Source organism: Halichoeres trimaculatus, unplaced genomic scaffold (assembly GCF_033239565.1).
Source record: "Halichoeres trimaculatus isolate MK-OKI-2021-1 unplaced genomic scaffold, fHalTri1.1 fHalTri1_scaffold_2, whole genome shotgun sequence".
Taxonomy (NCBI): Eukaryota; Metazoa; Chordata; class Actinopteri; order Labriformes; family Labridae; genus Halichoeres; species Halichoeres trimaculatus.
The window spans coordinates 38,188,015-38,207,417 of NW_027437180.1; the positions used below are offsets into that span (position 1 = coordinate 38,188,015).

At 44.8% G+C, this 19,403-nt stretch overlaps 3 protein-coding genes across 3 annotated transcripts; 1 reads left to right on the forward strand and 2 right to left on the reverse strand.

Moving 5' to 3' along the window:
- Positions 1–2,111: 2,111 nt before the first annotated feature.
- Positions 2,112–8,364, reverse strand: tbce (tubulin folding cofactor E). Its single transcript, XM_074696177.1, has 17 exons — positions 8,220–8,364; positions 7,962–8,078; positions 7,459–7,543; positions 7,193–7,336; positions 6,980–7,065; positions 5,364–5,463; positions 5,187–5,289; positions 5,014–5,090; positions 4,828–4,920; positions 4,609–4,673; positions 4,437–4,501; positions 4,189–4,341; positions 3,923–4,061; positions 3,761–3,829; positions 2,843–2,902; positions 2,664–2,755; positions 2,112–2,453 (listed from the first exon to the last, which is right to left on the reverse strand). The coding sequence occupies exons 2-17, from the start codon at positions 8,074–8,076 to the stop codon at positions 2,358–2,360; spliced, it is 1,542 nt and encodes a 513-aa protein (XP_074552278.1). The 5' UTR covers positions 8,077–8,078; positions 8,220–8,364; the 3' UTR covers positions 2,112–2,357.
- Positions 8,365–8,537: 173 nt separating this feature from the next.
- On the forward strand, positions 8,538–13,890 carry rbm34 (RNA binding motif protein 34). Its single transcript, XM_074696295.1, has 11 exons — positions 8,538–8,729; positions 8,930–9,104; positions 9,227–9,348; positions 9,458–9,656; positions 9,869–9,928; positions 10,009–10,052; positions 10,132–10,215; positions 10,299–10,362; positions 10,449–10,491; positions 11,825–11,943; positions 13,397–13,890. The coding sequence occupies exons 1-11, from the start codon at positions 8,707–8,709 to the stop codon at positions 13,757–13,759; spliced, it is 1,296 nt and encodes a 431-aa protein (XP_074552396.1). The 5' UTR covers positions 8,538–8,706; the 3' UTR covers positions 13,760–13,890.
- A 220-nt stretch (positions 13,891–14,110) lies between these two features.
- On the reverse strand, positions 14,111–18,046 carry tomm20b (translocase of outer mitochondrial membrane 20b). Its single transcript, XM_074696522.1, has 5 exons — positions 17,802–18,046; positions 16,820–16,866; positions 16,650–16,731; positions 16,399–16,541; positions 14,111–14,973 (listed from the first exon to the last, which is right to left on the reverse strand). The coding sequence occupies exons 1-5, from the start codon at positions 17,923–17,925 to the stop codon at positions 14,929–14,931; spliced, it is 441 nt and encodes a 146-aa protein (XP_074552623.1). The 5' UTR covers positions 17,926–18,046; the 3' UTR covers positions 14,111–14,928.
- Positions 18,047–19,403: the final 1,357 nt, after the last annotated feature.

Genomic DNA, 19,403 nt, shown 5'->3' on the forward strand with positions numbered 1-19,403 from the left:
CATTTAAAAAGGTTGTAAATCTAGTTTAAGTAAACTTTAGCATGTCATCGTCGGCTTTAATCATATTAAACGTAATTATCCAACAACAAAATTGTGGCTAGTAAAAATGCTGAGTGGCTAGTAAATCTGTGAAACCACAAGCCACAGTGGCTGGTGTGCAAAAAAGTTAATGTCAAGCCCTGCCAACAATATATGCACATCTATTGAAGGGATAGTTCAGTTTTTTTGAAGTGGGGTTGTATGAGCTCTATGTGACCACTAAGGACATTAGATACAGTAGAAAGTTGTCTCCTCTCCCTCAGTAAGACACAAACTGTAATCGATGGTGACGAGGAAATAGACGCTAACAGGGACAGACGGTACCAAATTCAAAGGCTATTTTCTCTGCCTACAAGAACTAAAATCAAAAAGTAATACCACAGTTTAAGAGTACGCTACATAAAGTATTTTTTAAGTGCATTAAGTCTTCGGAAATATAAACATTTATCTGGACCTAACTAACTGGTCATGTGTTCTTCTGCGCAGTGCTAGTGCGCTCCGTCCCCCCTCCTCCTCCACGGACACTGGACATCGAGATGCTGAGTGTTACTGCTGCCACGACTGTTGTTGTTGTTGTTGTTGTTGTTGTTGTTACAGGACACACCAGAATTTAGAAGAGCAGGGAAATCTGTGTGATGAGTTTTACAGACGGCTTGAGAGCCAGCAGTGTCCTCAGACAAATCCTGAAGAGTGTCTGTAACCAAGTTCCACTCGTGACAGCAGTAACACTCAGCATCCGTGGGCATTGAGTCACAGCTCAGACATTTACACCACTGAGTATTTCTGACTCTGTCTTGATGTCCAGTGTCCGTGGATGTTTCCTCTGTATTCCTTTCAGTCGCCATCTGTAGCAGCTCTTCTTCTGTGTGCTCCGGTTCATACAGGTATCCTTTTGGTTCCAAAGTGAATGGAACTTCATCGTCGCTGTCATAGTCACTCATTTTGAATTTCCTACGCTGCCTCACAATCCTTAGAGTACAAACAAAAGAATTATGATACTTGATCAAACTTACACGAGGCTACAACTGGCGCCCGAAGCATAGCTTGTTTACATTCCCTACAGCTGAAAGGAGGAGGGGGGACGGAGCGCACTAGCGCTGCGCGTAAGGACACATGACCAGTTAGTTAGGTCCAGATAAATGTATATATTCCTGAAGACTTAATGCACTTAAAAAATAGTTTATGTAGCGTACTCTTAAACTGTGGTATTACTTTTTGATTTTAGTTCTTGTAGGCAGAGAAATTAGCCTTTGAATTTGGTACGGTCTGTCCCAGTTAGCGTCTATTTCCTCGTCACCATCGATTAAAGTTTGTGTCTTGCTGAGGGAGAGGAGACAACTTTCTACTGTATCTAATGTCCTTAGTGGTCACATAGAGCTCATACAACCCCACTTCAAAAAAACTGAACTGTCCCTTTAACCCCTGAGCATGTAGGGTGCAAAGTGTCCCCACTCGGAAGATTAAAAATGTGCAACGGTCCCCACATAGGCCTAAATACAAGAACACACACACGCACACATTCTCTCTAAAATGGAGAAACTTTAGTTTGTGGCTCTATAGATCACATTTTTACCTCAACAAAACAAACCACCAGTGTGTGTGTGTGTGTGTGTGTGTGTGTGTGTGTGTGTGTGTGTGTGTGTGTGTGTGTGTGTGTGTGTGTGTGTGTGACTGTGTGACTGTGTGACTGTGTCTGTTTGCGGGGCTCTGTCGCCCTCTGGTGGTCAGTGTGATACAACATGACTCAGCTGCTCGTCATGGCTCTTGTTGAACTGCTGAAAACTTCCATTGAAGCCACTTTTTGTGATCAGCTGCAGGATTCCTGATGAGATATTAATTAATTCATAAAGTTTATCGTTTTCTTTCTATAACTAAGAGGAAGAGTAAGGTTTTAAACTCCTTCATCGTGTTTTTCTCTATGAGCTCTGGCGTCGTCAGAGTTTAATACTGAAGCTCACATCAAACCGCCACTTTGACCTCGTCATCGTTCTGCGCTCAGGTTAAACTTTATGAAACGTCACTCAGCGCTTCACGCTCATGACCTGAAGTAAAGACAGGAGGCGACAGCAGGGGGGGTGTGAGAGCTTTATTTATTGAATCATTCGTCTCCGTAGTTTCTCTGAGGCCGCCCTGAAGAACGTTTCATCCCACAGGTCGCCGTCGCCGCCGCCACTGACAGAGTTTTTTTATACACAGATCCAGACTGAGTTTTTGTGAAGTGGGTCTGGTCCTGGTCTCCCACAGGCTGTCTCTGGATCTGTGAGGACTGGACCTGAGCTTCTGCTGTCTCTAAATCCAGGAGGCGATGTGATGAGACCTCAGGACCAGCGGACCAAGACCTGGTCTCCGTCCTCGATGGAGTAAAACTGGAGAGACTTCAGGTCGTTGTCGATGTCAAACTCCGTCCCCTCCATCTGAGAGAAACAGGAGTTAAAGTTCAGAGCTGCTGAGAGTCGACAAACGGAGAGAACAGCTAACGAGACAAACTTTACGAGCATAAATCTCCATCGACTGTTTCTCCGACAAAGTCTTTATTGTGATAAAACTAAGATTTTCTCCTCATCCTTACATCATGTCTGAATTTTTCTAGCACAGTTGTTTCAGTGGTCGTGACGAGTCGTTACCTTTGGGCTGGTGTAGGTGAGCCTCAGATCCAGAGCAGGAACCTTCAGCAGTCTATGGAGGAGCCCCTTCACCTTCTGGACCACCATGGAGGCTGCGAGGACAGAAACCCGGCTTTAAGAAAAAACGCTCTCTTTGATTGGTTCAGACCAAATGACATCACACCCTCTGGTGCTCTGACCTGGAAGCTTCTTCTCGATTGGCTCCCGCTCGGCGTCGTCAGGGAACACAAACTTCACCTCTGTTCACAGGAGACCAGGAGCCAGTGAGACCAGGAGATCAGGGAGATGGGAAGACCAGGGAGATGGGAAGACCAGGGGACCAGGAGACCAGGAGACCAGGAGCCAGGGAGACCAGGAGACAGGGAGAACAGAAGACAAGGAGACAATAAGACCAGGACACAAAGAGACCGAGAGACAAGGAGTCAGGAAGTCCACAAGACCCGGAGACCAGGACACCAGGAGACAAGGAGACAAGGAGACAAGGAGACATAGAGACGAGAGACCAGGGGAACACGAGGAAAGGAGGCAAAGAGACAGAGAGACCAGGAGGAAGGGCGACCACGGACAGGGGACCAGGAGACAGGAAGACCAGCAAACCAGGGGGACCAAGGAAAACAGGAGACAAGAAGACCAGGAGACGGGATGACCAGGCCAAAAGGAAACAATAAGACCAGGATACAAAGAGACCAAGAGACAAGGAGTCAGGAAGACAACAAGACCGGGAAACCAGAACACCAGGAGACAAGGAGACAAAGGGACGAGAGACCAGGAGACCAAGAGGAAAGGAGACCAGGGGACAGGGGGACCAGGAGACAAAGAAATGAGAGACCAGAAGACCAAGAGACAAGGAGCAAGGAGACAGGAAGACCAGAAGGCAAGGAGACCAAGGCACAGGGAGACCAGGAGACCAGAAGACAAGGACACAAGGAGACAAGGGGACAAGGACACAAGGCAATCAAGAGACCAGGAGACAAAGAGACAAAAAGACAGGGAGACAACAAGACGATCAGAGTTTCACTTTCAGTCTCTGGTAATGTTCAAACAGCCTTATTTATCAGCCAATCAGAGAGCAGGAAGCAGAAGGGGGCGGGACTTACTCAGCAGCTGATTCTTCAGAGCGAAGGACTCGGGTTTCTTCAGCTCACCCTCCTCTGGAGCGCCGTACTCTGAAAGACCGAACCACCTCTTCATCATCATTATCATCATCTTCATCACTCTGACATCATCACTGTGTGTGTGTGTGTGTGTGGGGGACTCACTCTGGATGAGGCTCAGGTATCGGGGGTGCTCACAGGTGAACTGACCCTCCAGCTGAGCGTCTCCTCTGACCTTTAGCCACTCCCCCCCAAACATCTTCAGGTAGTCAAGCTCCGCCCCCCTCCTCTCATCAGGGAGGATCTGAGGGAGACCAGGAGACGGGTCAGAGTGCACACACTCTTACACACACACACACGCACACACACACACACACACACACACACACACACACACACACACACACACACACACACACACACACACACACCTTGCAGCGGTTGAGGAAGGAGACTCGTCCCAGTTTGGCGATCAGGAGCTGCGTTGCTGTTTTGGGGTTTCCATCTTCGCTCTCAAGGCGGTTCCCGAGACACGACAACTTCTCCAAACTTGGCAACTTGGCTAACTCGTCCACCACACGCCACTGAGCGCCAGGAGAGAGAGAGAGAGTCAGTTAGAGCTGCTCTACCTTAGTGTGTGTGTCTGTGTGTGTGTATCAGAGCAGGAACACACGCTGACCTCTGAGACGGCGTTATTGTCCAGGTAGAGATTCTTCAGGGCGGGGAACATGGCGCTCACAGCTCCTGCAGAAGAAGAACACTGATGTCACACACACTTGTATACACACACACACTCACAAACACACACTCCCTTAGATTCAGAGGGAGGCGACTGTTTCTGATGGTCTCACCTGGAGCGGCGTCATCGAAGCGCAGGTCTGACAGACCGGTTCTGGACAAGTTCAGCTCCTCCAGGCTAAAACCACACACACACACACACACACACACACTCACACACACACACACACACACACACACACACACACACACACACACACACACACACACACACATGAGTTTGATACAGGAGCTTCACTCTGAGTTGCAGACACACTCTCAGGTGTGTTTACCTGGGCAGGGTGGAGATGGCGAGCACGCTGAGCTGCTTCAGGGGGTTCTCAGACAGACTCAGGTTCTTCAGGCACTGCAGGACTCCCTCTGGCCTTTAAACACACACACACACACACACACACTTATATGACACACTCTATACTCTGAACATCCCCCACACACACACACACACCGAGTGGCCTCACCTCTGTATCTCGGTGATGTGGTTTCCCTCCACACTCAGGACCTCCAGCTGTGGCCACATGGGGGCGCACTCCAAGACCTGAGCAGAGAGAAACCAACAGAAACCCATGAGGACAAAAAGTATTTACGTGTGCGTGTGTGTGTGTGTGTGTGTGTGTGTGTGTGTGAGGCCTACCTGAGGCCAGGTGAGCTCACAGCTGTTAAGGGCGAGTGTTTTCAGTCTGCTGAAGGCCTCGCAGTGAGCCGAGGGCTCAGACAGGAACTGGAGCCTGTTGGAGCTGAAAGACAGGAAGTGGAGCGTTCAGAGGGTCCACACAGGTCACACACTCTCTCAGGTGATCAGTAGGCGTACCTGAGCTGCAGTCCCTCCAGCTGATCCAGCTGCCGGGTGATGGACGACACGTCGTCCCAGGAGGACATCAGACTCTTAGACAGGTCCAACCATCGCACCTCTGATCAGCCGGTCAAGGTTCACCCTGACCAGTGTTGCCACAGTTACTTTGAAAAAGTAATCTGATTACCTGTTACTGATTACTCCTTTAAAAAGTAACTTAGTTACTTTACTGACTACTTGATTTTAAAAGTAACTCAATCAGATCACAAGTTACTTTGTTAGTTACTTTCAGCAGCTGCCGGCAACACCTGCAGCTGCATAATTTGGCAAAAAATGTACAATGTAATTAAAATGAATATTAATATGAGTCAATATGTCATAGTCAATGTTTTGTTTTAAAGTAACATGCAGACATTGGTAGTTTTAAAATGTGTATTTTACATTTAAAAACAAAAATATTCATTTTACACATTTTGAATTTCAAATTACAACTAACGAATGCTTTTACAGAACCATTTTGGTGCACTGCGCAATTTTTTATTTAAATTATTTTCTTTTTAAATTCTTTTTATTTTGGTCTAGTTTGGTTTTTATCAGTTTCATTTTTCTCAAAGCTGTAGTCTATTGAACCTGTGTTTGTAAAACAACAAGCAAAAATAAATGTTGCTGGAGTGCAGGCTCACAAAATCCTCAGTACCCTGCTCGGGGCACCTCAGTCTAAAAAGTCTGGGCACGCCCCTGCTTGCCACCAGGTGTATCGTTGTAGCCTACGTTAGGTTGCTCTGCTCCTCAGTGGATGGATTTGTGCTAAACAGAGGGTTCAGCTCTTGGAATAGAGGGAGTTACAATGAAAGACGGGACTCACCTTTCCCCAGGTAAAAATCAAACAACAACTCAAGCGTTTATGCCCGCAGTGCGCGAATCTCTCTCTGATTGATTCCTAAATGTTTGAGTCAAATATCTTAAGCAAACTGCCAGTGCAGAGTGAACAACAAACCATATTATTATCATCTTTATCTGACACAAACTCCAAACAGCTAGTTTCCAGCTAGAAAACCAACATCTCTCCTCTCCTCCTCTGTTTACCTTTGTGTCGCTGGCTGCTAACACACATGAGTTGTCCTCATGCTGAAAACGTGATGAACACGCGACTCTCGTCAATCCCCGAGACACAAGAAAAAAGCATTTAGATTTTTTTACATGAAAAATGAAAAGAAAAGTAACGCACGGTGAGTTGAATAAGTAACTTTAATCTGATTACTGGTTTTGTAATAGTTACGCGTTAGATTACTCGTTACTGAAAAAGGTGGTGAAATCAGAGTAGCGCGTTACGGGCATCACTGACCCTCACATCACAACCTAATGACTGTGACTCACTGACCTGCTCCCACACTGACCAAACATCGTAGCTGTAAACACTGCTGCCCTCTGGTGGATGCTAAGACCCCTGACCTCCAGACAGGATTAAGGAACAGTTTTTAACCGACTGCTGTAAACAGCCTGAACTTCATTCCTCAACTTCATTCTATTCTCTAAATTCTATTTGACTAAACTAGTTTTAATTTTGTTCTATTTCAATCCAGTTCATGCTTTGTTTTAAACAAACAAGTCTCGCCCTGCAGGCTGAAGGATACGAGGTGTTGTTTTTCGGATTTCTCCGTCTGGTCCCGCTCCGTTTACGTCACGGCCGCACAGCAGCACCGACGTGAGCATCTCAAAGCTGCAGAGACAAAGAAGAGTTACAGGAAAACATCTTCACCTCCACACGTCTTTAAACCTGAGCTGAAGTTTTTTCTGTCTCTAAATCTCTATGAGGTGAAAACTGGTTTTGTCAGACGTCGTCTTACCTCAGCTTCTTGCTCGGCCTCTCCCAGTCGCTGTAGCTTTTTTCTGATGTGATGTCGTAGTCGTACTGCTGCCCCACCGCCGTCAGGTAGTCCACCCCGAAGCTCGCCTTCCCCGGACGAACAAAGGAGCCTCCTTTAGGGTGTCTGACAGGACAGGGGTTTTACCGTACAGCAGAAACTGTTTTTTTTAAATATATACACCCCAAAAAATGACTCAAACAGAAACAGTTTTCACAGGAAACAGACATAAACACTGACAGAATTACCTGCAGGTAAAATACTGGACTCCATCATGGCTGCCGTCATGTTTGCCCCTCTCTGGGTTATCCCACTCCACGCCGAGCCACAGCCCTGAACACAGATCCAACACAGTTCATACATGTACTTTGCCACAGTTAGACTCTTTTTTCCAACTAAGAAGCTTTAACAAAGGTGTATTCAACTCAAGTTCAGTTTTTCTATCATACTCTGTGAGATCCGTTCTCTTCAAGCTCGACCCTCTTCACTGATCTCAGACTGTTGCCTTTGAAACACTCAGTCCAGCTACTGTCTCTTTAAGACACTCCACAACAACATGGAACTGATTCTATAAGAACATGAAAGAACAACGAAAATATCTCTATAATCTTTAAAACTCTGCTTTAGAAACAGATGGGTGACGTCACGGAGGCATTGTATCAAACCGCCTATGGTGTATTCAAAGGTAAAGACAAACAGTGCACTTATGCTCTTCTTGCTCGCTGGGACTACATCAAATAAAACCTCTTACCTGCTGTGGGCGGTACCGGGCCCACGTACCGCACCGTGGCCCGCTCCCCGTCACAGGATACCCGCCTGCCCACTGCGTCCAACGGGACCTCCGGCTCTGTGAGGTCCACTCCCATCACTGCAACATAAAGCAAACTGCGTTTTATCCCTTAAACCTCCAAATGGCAGAAAACTGACACCACAGAGACACAAAGAGAAATTAACATTAACTGAAATGTGAAAATAATGTACATTTATTAATCTCTGGGTGTTTAATTACCTGTTAATGAAGATATTTAACTATCAAATGGGGAAGTAAACGACCAAAACATTTCACTCCTTCGGTTCACCGGAACGGACGTATTTCGATGTTACACACCACTGTCTGTATCGTGCATTTTCAAAGTAAAACTGATTTTGAATATTAAAAAATGTGTCAATTATAGATTCTTATAGAGAATAACATAATTTCACGCCCTTTCATTTGTAATTCATTTTTTTTTACTTTCAAGTCCAAATTTGAGCTCTTGTTTTCAGGCTTTGTAATTAACGTTATGACCGGAAGTTGGGGGGAACCTTTGAGCCGCTCGGCCCGTGTTTCCGTGGGAGCTACTTTGCCACTGGTCGTGTTTAGCTGTGGGGAAAACGTGTGTTTTAGGGATCACGAAATGGATTGAAAGTTTGTTAAATCTGTTCAGTTTATCTTAACGAATATTTTTTTGAAAACCGGAAGTGTGTTTTTGTTTGCCGTCGTAGTGATCTAAATCATGAAGAAGAAACAGAAACAGAGGTTTGTTTACATGTTTTGGATTATTATTACACAGTTGACGCACTCAGTGTTAAACTGCTTTGTTTTTAAGCTTCGAGTTTATCGGTTGATTTTGGCGGGAGCCGTTCAGACTCAGGAGAAAGCGACATATTTAGCATTAGCAGCTAGCTTTTATTGGTTTAGCTCTCATATCGTGTTTTCTGACGCTGTCTTCACTTCAGTGTGTCTGTGCTCGATGGAGAGACGTCCCCGCAGCAGCAGTCCGCGGACTACGTGGTCGGCCAGGTGTCCGGGAGCCTGTTCCAGAAAAACTCTGCAGCTTCTGGATCCTCACTGTCGGCTTTATTCAGCTCAGCCGCCCCGGCTACACAGCTCCTGTTCCAGCCTGCACCAAAGGTACACACACACACACACACACACACACACACACACCTCATCTCATAGGAGGCAGGACTACTTTCTGCAGCGGATGAATCCACAGTAGATACTTCAGAGTGTATTTGTTGTCCTCATTGCAGCCTGTTCAGAAGAGCACAGAAGTAAACGAGGAAGCTCCAGAGGTCAAAGGTCAGCTGGAGACAAAGAAGAAGAAGAAGCCTCAGAAGGAGAAATCAGAGGGCGAGGAGAGGCTGGAGGACAGGTGAGGACACACTCAGCTTCTTCTTCTCCTCCTCTTCTTGCTCCTATCTTGGAGTTATGAGTTAGTGACGTCCCTTCACTTCTCTGCTCTTTCTGTGCGCTGTCTTCAGAGAGAGTGGTCTGACAAACGCAGACGAGGAGGAGCAGGGACAGACGGCAGCCAGAAAGAAGAAGAGAACAGCTCCTGAGAACGATGTGGAGCAGTGGGTGCTGAAGAGACAGAAGATGAGGGAGAGGAAGAAGGAGGAAGCCACCAAGAAAACCAGGACGGTGTTTGTGGGTAACCTGCCCAGCGGCTGCACCAAGAAGGTACAGAGAGAGTTCTCCGACTGTTTCAGCTTCTTTTCTTATTAACTGAGAGACTTTGTAGGTCTTTTGTTTGGCTCTGCACATTTTTGTCCTTTATACCACCGTTATAAAGATCTGTACGCCGTCTCTCAGCAGTTGAAGGAGTTAAAATAAAACCATATAAGCTGCGTTTCTGTCCCGCCTCGATCTCAGCCGTCCTCTTTGTCTTCCAGACCCTGCACGGCCTCTTCAGAGAGAAAGGATCCATCGAGTCCATCCGGTTTCGCTCTGTGGTAAAAACACTCTTTTATGAAGCGGTTTGTGCTGACCTCTAATAACCTCTGAGGGTCACGTGGTGTGTTTGTCCCTGCAGGTCAGAGAAGATCCCTCCATGTCCCGGAAAGTGGCAGTGATCCAGTAAGTGTCCACAGAGTCTCTCTGTCTTAGACCGGACCCTGCTGCAGAGGTCTCACTCCTCCTTCTTCCTCCTCCACAGGCGCAAAGTCCACCCCAAGAAGCAGAGCATCAACGCGTATGTGGTCTTCAAAGACGAGGAGGGAGCGACCAGGGCGTTGGAGAGGTCAGATACCGGTTCAGCGGTGAGACAAACACACCCTGAACGTTGAAGCGTCATCCAGCGTCTCCTCTGTTTGTCTCCAACAGGAACGGCATGGAGATCCAGCAGGACTTCCACATCCGGGTGGACCGGGTGACGGGCGGGTCAGAGGTGAGTCTGCAGCTTCTTCTCCCCCTCATGCCGTCTGAATCTGTGGAGTTAACTTTTGACCTTTGACCTTTGGTTTCCTCCTGCAGCACGATCACAAGCGCTCCGTGTTCGTGGGAAATCTCTCGTTTGGTGAGTCGCACAATGATGATGATGATGATAGTGACACATGACACATAACATGATGAATATGAAAATGATAATGAAGTAGATGGTGATAAAGATGATGAAGTTGATGATGACATGAAAGACCATGATGATTGATGAGGAGGAGGAGGATGTGGTGATGCTGTTGATAAAGGTGATGATAATTGAGGTGATGATAATTATAATGAGGATAAAGATAATGATGATGCTGATGATGACAATGATAATGATGATGACAGTGAGGAAGGTTATGTTAATGATAATGATGAGTATAAGGGTAATAATGACAATGATGATTATGATATGATGATAAAGATGATGACAATGATGAAGATTATGTGAATGATAATGATGAGGATAAGGGTATTAATGATAATGATGATTATGAAATAATGATAAAGATGATGACAGTGATGAAGATTATGTGAATGATGACTATGACAATAATGATAATGTGGTGATAATGATGGTGATGATGATGAAAACTATCATATGATGATAATAATGATAATGATGATAATGGTGATGATGAGAGTGATGAAGATTTTTAAATTAGTAACGTTGATGAAGATGACAATGAAAATTATATATGATGACAATGATAAAGATTATGCAAATGATGATGATGATGACACACAACACATGACAATAACTGTGATGAATATGAAAATGATAATGATGTAGAAGATGATGAAGGATGATGATGGTGATGATGATCAGAATGAGGATAAGGATAATGAAGATGATGACAGTGAGAAAGGTTATGTTAATGATAACGATGAAGATAAGAATAATGACAATGAAAAGGGTGATTATGAAAATGATAATGAAGATGATGACAGTGATGAGGTTTCGTTAATGATGATTATGACATTAATGATAATGTGGTGATGATGATGATAGTGATTACGATGAAAATGGTGATGATGAGAGTGATGAAGATTTTGTAAAAAGTAGCGTTGATGAAGATGACAATGAAAATGATGATATGATGCCAGTGATGAAGATCATGTTAATGACAACTATGACAGTGATGATGATGAAAACTATAATAATGATGATAATGGAAATGATAATGATAACGATGATAATGGTGATGATGATGATGATGATGATGAGAGTGATGAAGATATTTTTAAAAGTAACGTCCATGAAGATGACAAAGAAAATGATGATATGATGACAATGATGAAGATTATGTAAATAATGAGGATGATGAATGTGATGGTTATTATGTGGTGTTGATGATGATTATAAAAAAAGGATGAAGATAATGATAACCTGCTCTGTGTGTGTGTGTGTGTGTTTGTGTGTGCAGAGGTGACTGAGATTTCTTTTCGGCGTCACTTTGAGGCGTGTGGAGCTGTGGAGGGTGTGCGGCTGGTACGAGACAAGAACTCTGGACTGGGGAAAGGATTTGGATATGTGCTCTTTGAGGTACCAGGACCATGAGTCACTCCTCCTTTATTCATTCTATCAATTCATCAATCTTTAATTACGTAACGACCCTTTACTGACTGAACTGATTCTAGCTGAACATTAGTCAGACAGTTTTAGCAAATCATCGTTTACAGCAAAATCTGAACCTTTAGGGTGAGCAGAGGATTCTGTGACAACCACAACAACATTTGACAAACAGGAGCCGGACCTCATGGTTTCACTCTGGTTTTATACAACTGAGTCCTTCAGACTGAAAACCAGGTCTTTGTGTGGTCCCCCTTCACTAAACCAGGAACATTAAAGTGGGAGAAACTGACATTTTAGTTTAAGACCAGGGTTCCCGCGGATCCTTGAAAAGGTTTAAAAGGCATTGAATAATTCTAAAAATAAGGCCTTAATTGGCATTAAAATGTCTTAAATCCAGTATTCAAAAGTCTTAAAAATTTAAACACATTAATAAGATTTATGTTGGATTGAACTAAAAAAATATTTAGTAACATTTATCTATTTTTCAAAAATAATTCACCGGTTTACTCTCACGGCAACATCGTGTAATCACAAAAGCAGAACTAACAAAGCGGTGATGTGGCTGCACCAGGATCTTTCAGAGCAGACGCATGTCTCGGTTTTAACTACAGTGCCTGGAGAGGGAAAAAAAAAGGTGAAAAATTGGCAAAAAAAAAAAATTCCAAAAGTGGCTTAGGAAAATTGATTATGGCAGCAAACTTGGAAATTAAATTTGAAATTAAATGTCAGAAAACATGTAAAAATTCCAAAAATGTTTCTGACAGTGGTAAAAAAAAAATAGGAATAAAGGTATAAAAACGGGCTTAAAAAGATAAAAATGGTCCAAAAGTGGGACAAAGTGTATAAATAAAGGTCAAAAAAGGGATAAGAATTGCAAAAACTGGGCAAAAAATGTTATGAAAGTGGAAAAAGGATAATAACTAGGTGCAAAATAGGTATGAAATTGCAAAAAAAAAAGGGGGGAAAAATTTGCAAAAAAATCCAAAAGTAGCTTAGGAAATTGTTTTTGGAGGCAAAATTGGGAATAAAATTCGATATTAAAATTCAAAAAACATGTAAAAATTACAAAAATGTTTCTGACAGTGGCCAAAAAATGATGAATGGGGGCCAAAATAGGCATAAAGCTGTAAAAATGGGGTTAAAAAGAAGACAAAAAGTGATGTTTATTTAAAATAACCATTGGGTTAAAATGGCCTCTCACCCAGGTAAATCATGTGGTGCTTTTATTTTGTTTTTTTGTTTGTTTCAATTGTGGTTCGTTGTCAACTTGGTCTTAAATTTGATTTCAAACGGCCTCAAAAAAGTCTTAAATAGTCTTAAATTTAACTTGGCTTGAGCTGTAGGAACCCTGAAGACATTGGACAGAAGATCATGTAAAGTAACGTTTGAGTTGTTTTGTTTAACTTCCTGTTTCCTGTCGTAGAGCGCTGACTCGGTGCAGCTGGCGTTGGAGCTGGACGGCTCCAAACTGGAGGGCCGGCCCGTCCGGGTGAAGAGGTCGGTGAAGAAGGAGAAGGTGAAGAAGGAGAAGGTGAAGAAGACAGAAGGTAAAGGGACTCCAGGGAGGGCCTGGAAGGGCCCCCCTAAGGGCCCGATGAGGGGCACGGGGAGGGAGCGAGGAGGCGGTCCAGGAGGCTTCAAGTCTGCAAAGAATTTCTCCAGGAACCAGCAGAGGGCGCCCAAGAGCTCGAGCTCGTTCAAAGGAGAGATGACGAACCCAATCAAAAAGACTAAAAAGAAAGGCCAGAAGAAGAAAGGGGGGCCAAACAAGACTGTTCATATCTGACTTGAGGAGGGACTCACCTGAGTCCACGTTTGGGACTATGAGACGGTTTAGAGTCAGTAGGATTTCCTGTTTTCTATCAAATGTGAGCTCAATAAACAGCTAAAAACCACCAGACTGAGTCCTCGCTCCTGACCCTGATCCTGTTGTGCCGGGGTTTGGCTTCGTTTTCTTGCTGTTGGATATTGAACCTTTTCTTAAAAAGTTTTCATGGTTTTAATCTGAGTTTATGCTTTAATCCTAGAGGCCAGAGAGTCAGAGGCCAAAGAGTTTTTAGACTTTCGTTTTTCTTATTGATAAATAGAAACAACATCAGGATGTGAAATAAACTCAAAGACACAGTCGTCAGTTTTCCCATTTTTATTTTTTCTCTTAGCGAGTTTTTTTTTCTTGTCACGATGAACAGAACATTTCATTAGGTCTTAAAAAGTGTTTCTGAGTCTACAACCAAGCATATGGACGACTGATAACAAAAACAATAAATACTCTGACGCCTCGGAGCAGCGAGACCACGCCTGCTCCGTCCCAACTCTGATATGGTTAAGAAACATGGCCGACAGTAAACCTGGCACGTGACGCTGTCAGGGCGACGCTACCCTGAAGGAAGAAAGTGTTTTCAACGACAACCAGTCCACTTGGTGAGATCGGACCAGTGACAGAGGGTTTGGAGCCCACAGACAGGGTCTCTGGTGGCTCTGGAGCCCACAGACAGGGTCTCGGTGGCTCTGGAGCCCACAGACAGGGTCTCTGGTGGCTCTGGAGCCCACAGACGGGGTCTCGGTGGCTCTGCAGCCCACAGACAGGGTCTCTGGTGGCTCTGGAGCCCACAGACGGGGTCTCTGGTGGCTCTGGAGCCCACAGACGGGGTCTCTGGTGGCTCTGGAGCCCACAGAGGGGGTCTCTGGTGGCTCTGGAGCCCACAGAGGGGGTCTCTGGTGGCTCTGGAGCCCACAGACGGGCAGCTGAAGTAAAAAAACAAAGACTACAGTCAAACAAACAAACCAGGAGGAAAACATGAAGCTCCTTTAGGGCGCCTTGACGGGGAGTGACAGACGCCAGCGGGAGTGATGGAGGCCGAGGCGTCGGCGGGTCGTGATGGAGGAGGACTCCTGGTGAGAATGAGGAAGAGGAGGAAGAGGACGAAGCTTGGGGACAGGTTCCTCTTCATCTTCTTATTCTATATCATCCTCACTGAGACTCTGTGCACTCACGATACGCTGCAGAGGGATAAAAGAGACCAGGGTTAGAGACCAGGACCAAGAACCACAGAGAGTCAGAGACCAGAGAGTCAAAGACCAAATGGAGTCAGAGACCAGAGAGAGTCAGAGAGAGAGTCAGAAACCACGAAGTCAGAGACTACAGAGGGTCAGAGACCAGAGAATCTGAGACCACAGAGAGTCAGAGACCAAAGAGTCAGAGACCACAGAGAGTCAGAGACCAAAAGGTCAGAGACCACAGAGAGTCAGAGAGAGAGTCAAAAACCAGAGAGAGTCAGAAACCATGGAGTCAGAGTTTACAGAGGGTCAGAGACAAGAGAGTCAGAGACCAGAGAGTCAGAGACCAGAGAGTCAGAGACGAAAGAGAGTCAGAGACCAGAGAGTCAGAGACCAGAAAAAGTAAGAGACCAGAGAGTCAGAGACCACAGAGGGTCAGAGACCAAAAGGTCAGAGACCACAGAGAGTCAGAGACCACAGAGAGTCAGAGACCACAGAGAGTCAGAGACCACAGAGAGTCAGAGAGAGAGTCAAAAACCAGAGAGAGTCAGAAACCATGGAGTCAGAGTTTACAGAGGGTCAGAGACAAGAGAGTCAGAGACCAGAGAGTCAGAGACCAGAGAGTCAGAGACCAAAGAGAGTCAGAGACCAGAGAGTCAGAGACCAGAAAAAGTAAGAGACCAGAGAGTCAGAGACCACAAAGTCAGAGACCAGAGAGTCAGAGAGTGAGTCAGGGACTACAAAGGGTCATAGACCAGACAGAGTCAGAGACCAGAGAGTCAGAGACCAAAGAGAGTCAGAGACCAAAGAGAGTCAGAGACCAAAGAGAATCAGAGACCAAAGAGAATCAGAGACCAAAGAGAGTCAGAGTCCACAGTAAGTCAGAGACCAGAGAGAGAGAGTCAGAAACCATGGAGTCAGAGACTACAGAGGGTCAGAGACAAGAGAGACAGAGACCACAGAGGGTCAGAGACCAGAGAGAGTCAGAGACCACAGAGAGTCAGAAACCAGAGAGAGTCAGAGATTAGAGAGACAGAGACTACAGAGAGTCAGAGACCAGAGAGAGTCAGAAACCACGGAGTCAGAGACTACAGAGGGTCATAGACCACAGAGAGTCAGAGACCAGAGAGTCAGAGACCACAGAGAGTCAGAAACCAGTGAGAGTCAGAGACCAAAAAGAGTCAGAGACCAGTGAGAGTCAGAGACCAGTGAGAGTCAGAGACCAGAGAGAGTCAGAGACCAGAGAGAGTTAGAGACCAGATGGTCAGAGACCAGAGAGTCAGAGACCAGATAGAGTCAGAGACCAGAGAGAGTCAGAGACCAGAGAGTCAGAGACCAGATAGAGTCAGAGACCAGAGAGAGTCAGAGACCAGATGGTCAGAGACCAGAGAGTCAGAGATCAAATGGTCAGAGACCAGAGAGCCTCACCTGGCTGATGGTCGGCAGTTTGGTGAGCAGCATCTGGAAGACAGGCGGCGGCAGAGTCTGTTGCAGCACCTGCAGCAGTTGCTGAGGCTGACCGCACACAGCGATGGCGTTGGTCAGGTGGTCCACACCTTTCTCATAGTCTCCTGTCAAGAGAGACAGAGATGTTACGATTCAAACTGTTGGAGGGCTTCATCAACCATCACATCATTTCAGACAGAGTTAAAGCAGCTGAAGGTGTGAGGAGGTGTTACCCTGAGCCAGAAGCTCCTCCCCCAGCTGGATCTCCTCCAGGAAGAACTTCTGCACGGCCTCGGCGTCCTTCAGGTCTGGAAGCTGCAGGAGGAGAAACGATCAGATACAGAAACACGGTTTGAGTCTCATATTAATCAACCATCATCGGGTGCAGAGACGCGGCGCTTACCTTAGCGAGACCTGCCCTCTCTTTGGCTACCTTCTGCTTTCTCCTTCCTGCAACAACAACACAAAAAAACCCCCATTAAAATCAGGAGTTCATCCCTGGTGTTTCATCATGACCTTTTTGGGCTTCCGTACAGGCTGTCTGCCCAGAAAGAGGAGGTCTGCAGCAACAACAGGCTGATCTGTCACACCTCCACAGCCCCCTCACAGGTGTCAGTGTCATGGCACCTATCTGTGAATGAGCCCAGGGGGTGGAGGGAGCCTCCCCCAGCCCCTCAAAACAAACACTGCTGTGGGTTTGAATGACCTTACTGAAACTAGCAAGGTCGATTCCAGGTAACGACTGACTCTGGACTCTGCAGCAGGCAGACAGTGCACGAATTCAACCACAGGAGAGACTTAACATCCTGAATAATGAGAGGTCAGGTAGGCATACACTGGTGTCAGTGAAACTGAGTAATTATCTAATCATTTTTAATTTCCTCTCTGAGATATTTCCATAAGCTCATAAAATGTAATGTGAAATTAATGTTTCCAACTTGAAACTTTACATTACAGACCAAACCTCATGTTAAAAGGATCAAAGATTAGCTGTGTTTAAAGTTACGGAGCGCACACACAAACGGATTTATATCCTGTCTCTGTCCTCACATGGTGGCTGATTACTTGATTTACTTAAAGCCGAATTAACCCGAAGACCTCATGAACTCTTATTAAGGTCTGAAGTAAACACAGTTAATCATGTTAGGCAGCTGTTTTCAGATAAACCCATAATATGATAAAATCCGCAGGGAGTTTGGTGAGGGGGATTCATCAACCAGCTAGCACGGGTCGCACCGGCATCGCAGGGTGTTAAGAACCGTCTGTCACAGCGTTAACAGGGAGGTGACGTCAGTCTGAGAAGAACCGAGCCGAACCGGACTGGACTGGGCCGGATCAGAGCCTGAAGGCCTGATGAAGGTGGGAAAGAGGAGGTCAACACTCACGCTCCCGCAGCCTGTTCTTGAAGTTGGGGTCACTCCGTCTCTTCCTGTCGAAGTAGATGCAGTAACCGACGAACAGAGCCCCGCACACCCCCGCGGCCAACGCGCTGGTCTTTCCGCCCATCATAGCTCCGGGGATCCGGATCCTCCGAGCAGGATTTACGGAGAGTTTGAGGTTTTTACGAACAGGTGTTCTGTTTAAGATGGAGACTAACGGAGAAGAGCTGGGCTGAAGGACCCAAAGGCCCCCAGCGTTTGACAGATAGGAGGCGTCTGTGGAGCGCCTGACTACAACTAAAAGCCTGATTAAAAATAAATAAAATAATACTCAATAATTAGAATAATAAATGAACAAAATAAAATATTAAATTAACTATTTAAAACAGATTTAAAAATCAAGGATGAACAAACATGCATCTTAAATCTTTCACGATACAATATTAGATATTGACCTTAATAAATGTTGCAAAATGATATTTCTTCTTAATGCATAACAAAAAAAAAGAGTGAAGAAAGGAAAAAAATTGGACAAAAGTTAATAAAAAACAATGAAATAATAAATAAATAAAAACAATAATAAATCAATCAATACATTAATAAATAAATTGGCCCATTACACCAAAAAATACATGAAAAGAAAATAGATTTAAAAAAAAATAATTTAAGATTAATTTTACCATATTTAATGTCAGATTTTGTTTGGAAAAATAAAATAATAAAAATCAAAACATTTAATTATAAAAGAAAACTAGAAAAGAAAAGCAATAAACAAACAACAATAAAAACAGAAAAATAATTTGTAACTTTACAGCATTAAAGAAATTATTGTAGGGGTGGGTTGGCTTTTCAACAAGACTATAATATATGTTTAAATGTATATATGTATATATATATATATATGTTTCTTACACCCTCATACTGAAACAATGTCCTGCTGGAAACACATGTACTTACCTTAGTCTATCAGTAGGGGTAGCTGTTGGTCCATCACCACATCCCCAAAACACACACAGACACACTCTGTCTCACAGAGATTACACACTGTCTGCTGCTGTAACACACATTAACACATGCTCAGTTGTGTATCTGTGTGTTCTTCCAGTGTGTCTGGACTGTGTTATGTAGAATTTTGGAGGTTTTGACGCTTTAAGGATTCAAATATAGAAAGAAGAGGAATTCAGATGCTCATTCAGGTTTATGAATGAAAAACAAAAACACACTTAGCCTGCAAGAGTGACGCAACATCCAGAGAAATCCTTTTGCTCATATTCCACATAAAATCATAGAATCTGTTTGTTGTCTGAGTCGTATCAACCAATCAGGAGTCAGCAGGAGAAACAGTCTGTATGGAGAGCAACAGCAGGAGGTCTCGAATTGATATCAGTTATTTTTTAATATCTGCTCTACGTCTAACATGTTGTTTGTTTGCACTGAAGTATCTTGCAGCCTGTTGTGGTGTGTGAGTATTTGTGTGTGTTTGTTCATGTGTGTGTGTGTGTGTGTGTGTTTGCATTGGCAGCATCCTGCTCTCCACAGATGGCTCTCTGTGTGAAGCCTCCTCTGAGGGCCGTCAGCACGGCTGAAGCTGCAGAAACAAAGAGGAGC

Bases quoted from the DNA above. Each gene is read 5' to 3' on its own strand.
- rbm34 (XM_074696295.1), top strand. From the start codon at position 8,707: ATGAAGAAGAAACAGAAACAGAG. The intron at 8,730-8,929 runs GTTTGTTTACAT...TCTTCACTTCAG, and splicing joins AAGAAGAAACAGAAACAGAG to TGTGTCTGTGCTCGATGGAG. The intron at 10,492-11,824 runs GTGAGTCGCACA...TTGTGTGTGCAG, and splicing joins CGTGGGAAATCTCTCGTTTG to AGGTGACTGAGATTTCTTTT.
- tomm20b (XM_074696522.1), bottom strand. From the start codon at position 17,925: ATGATGGGCGGAAAGACCAGCGCGTTGGCCGCGGGGGTGTGCGGGGCT. The intron at 16,867-17,801 runs GTGAGTGTTGAC...TTGTTGTTGCAG, and splicing joins CAAGAACAGGCTGCGGGAGC to GAAGGAGAAAGCAGAAGGTA. The intron at 14,974-16,398 runs GTGAGGCTCTCT...ATCCCTCTGCAG, and splicing joins AACTGCCGACCATCAGCCAG to CGTATCGTGAGTGCACAGAG.
- tbce (XM_074696177.1), bottom strand. From the start codon at position 8,076: ATGGGAGTGGACCTCACAGAGCCGGAGGTCCCGTTGGACGCAGTGGGC. The intron at 7,544-7,961 runs GTAAGAGGTTTT...ATCTGTGTTCAG, and splicing joins CCCGGTACCGCCCACAGCAG to GGCTGTGGCTCGGCGTGGAG. The intron at 7,337-7,458 runs GTAATTCTGTCA...CTGTCCTGTCAG, and splicing joins GTCCAGTATTTTACCTGCAG to ACACCCTAAAGGAGGCTCCT.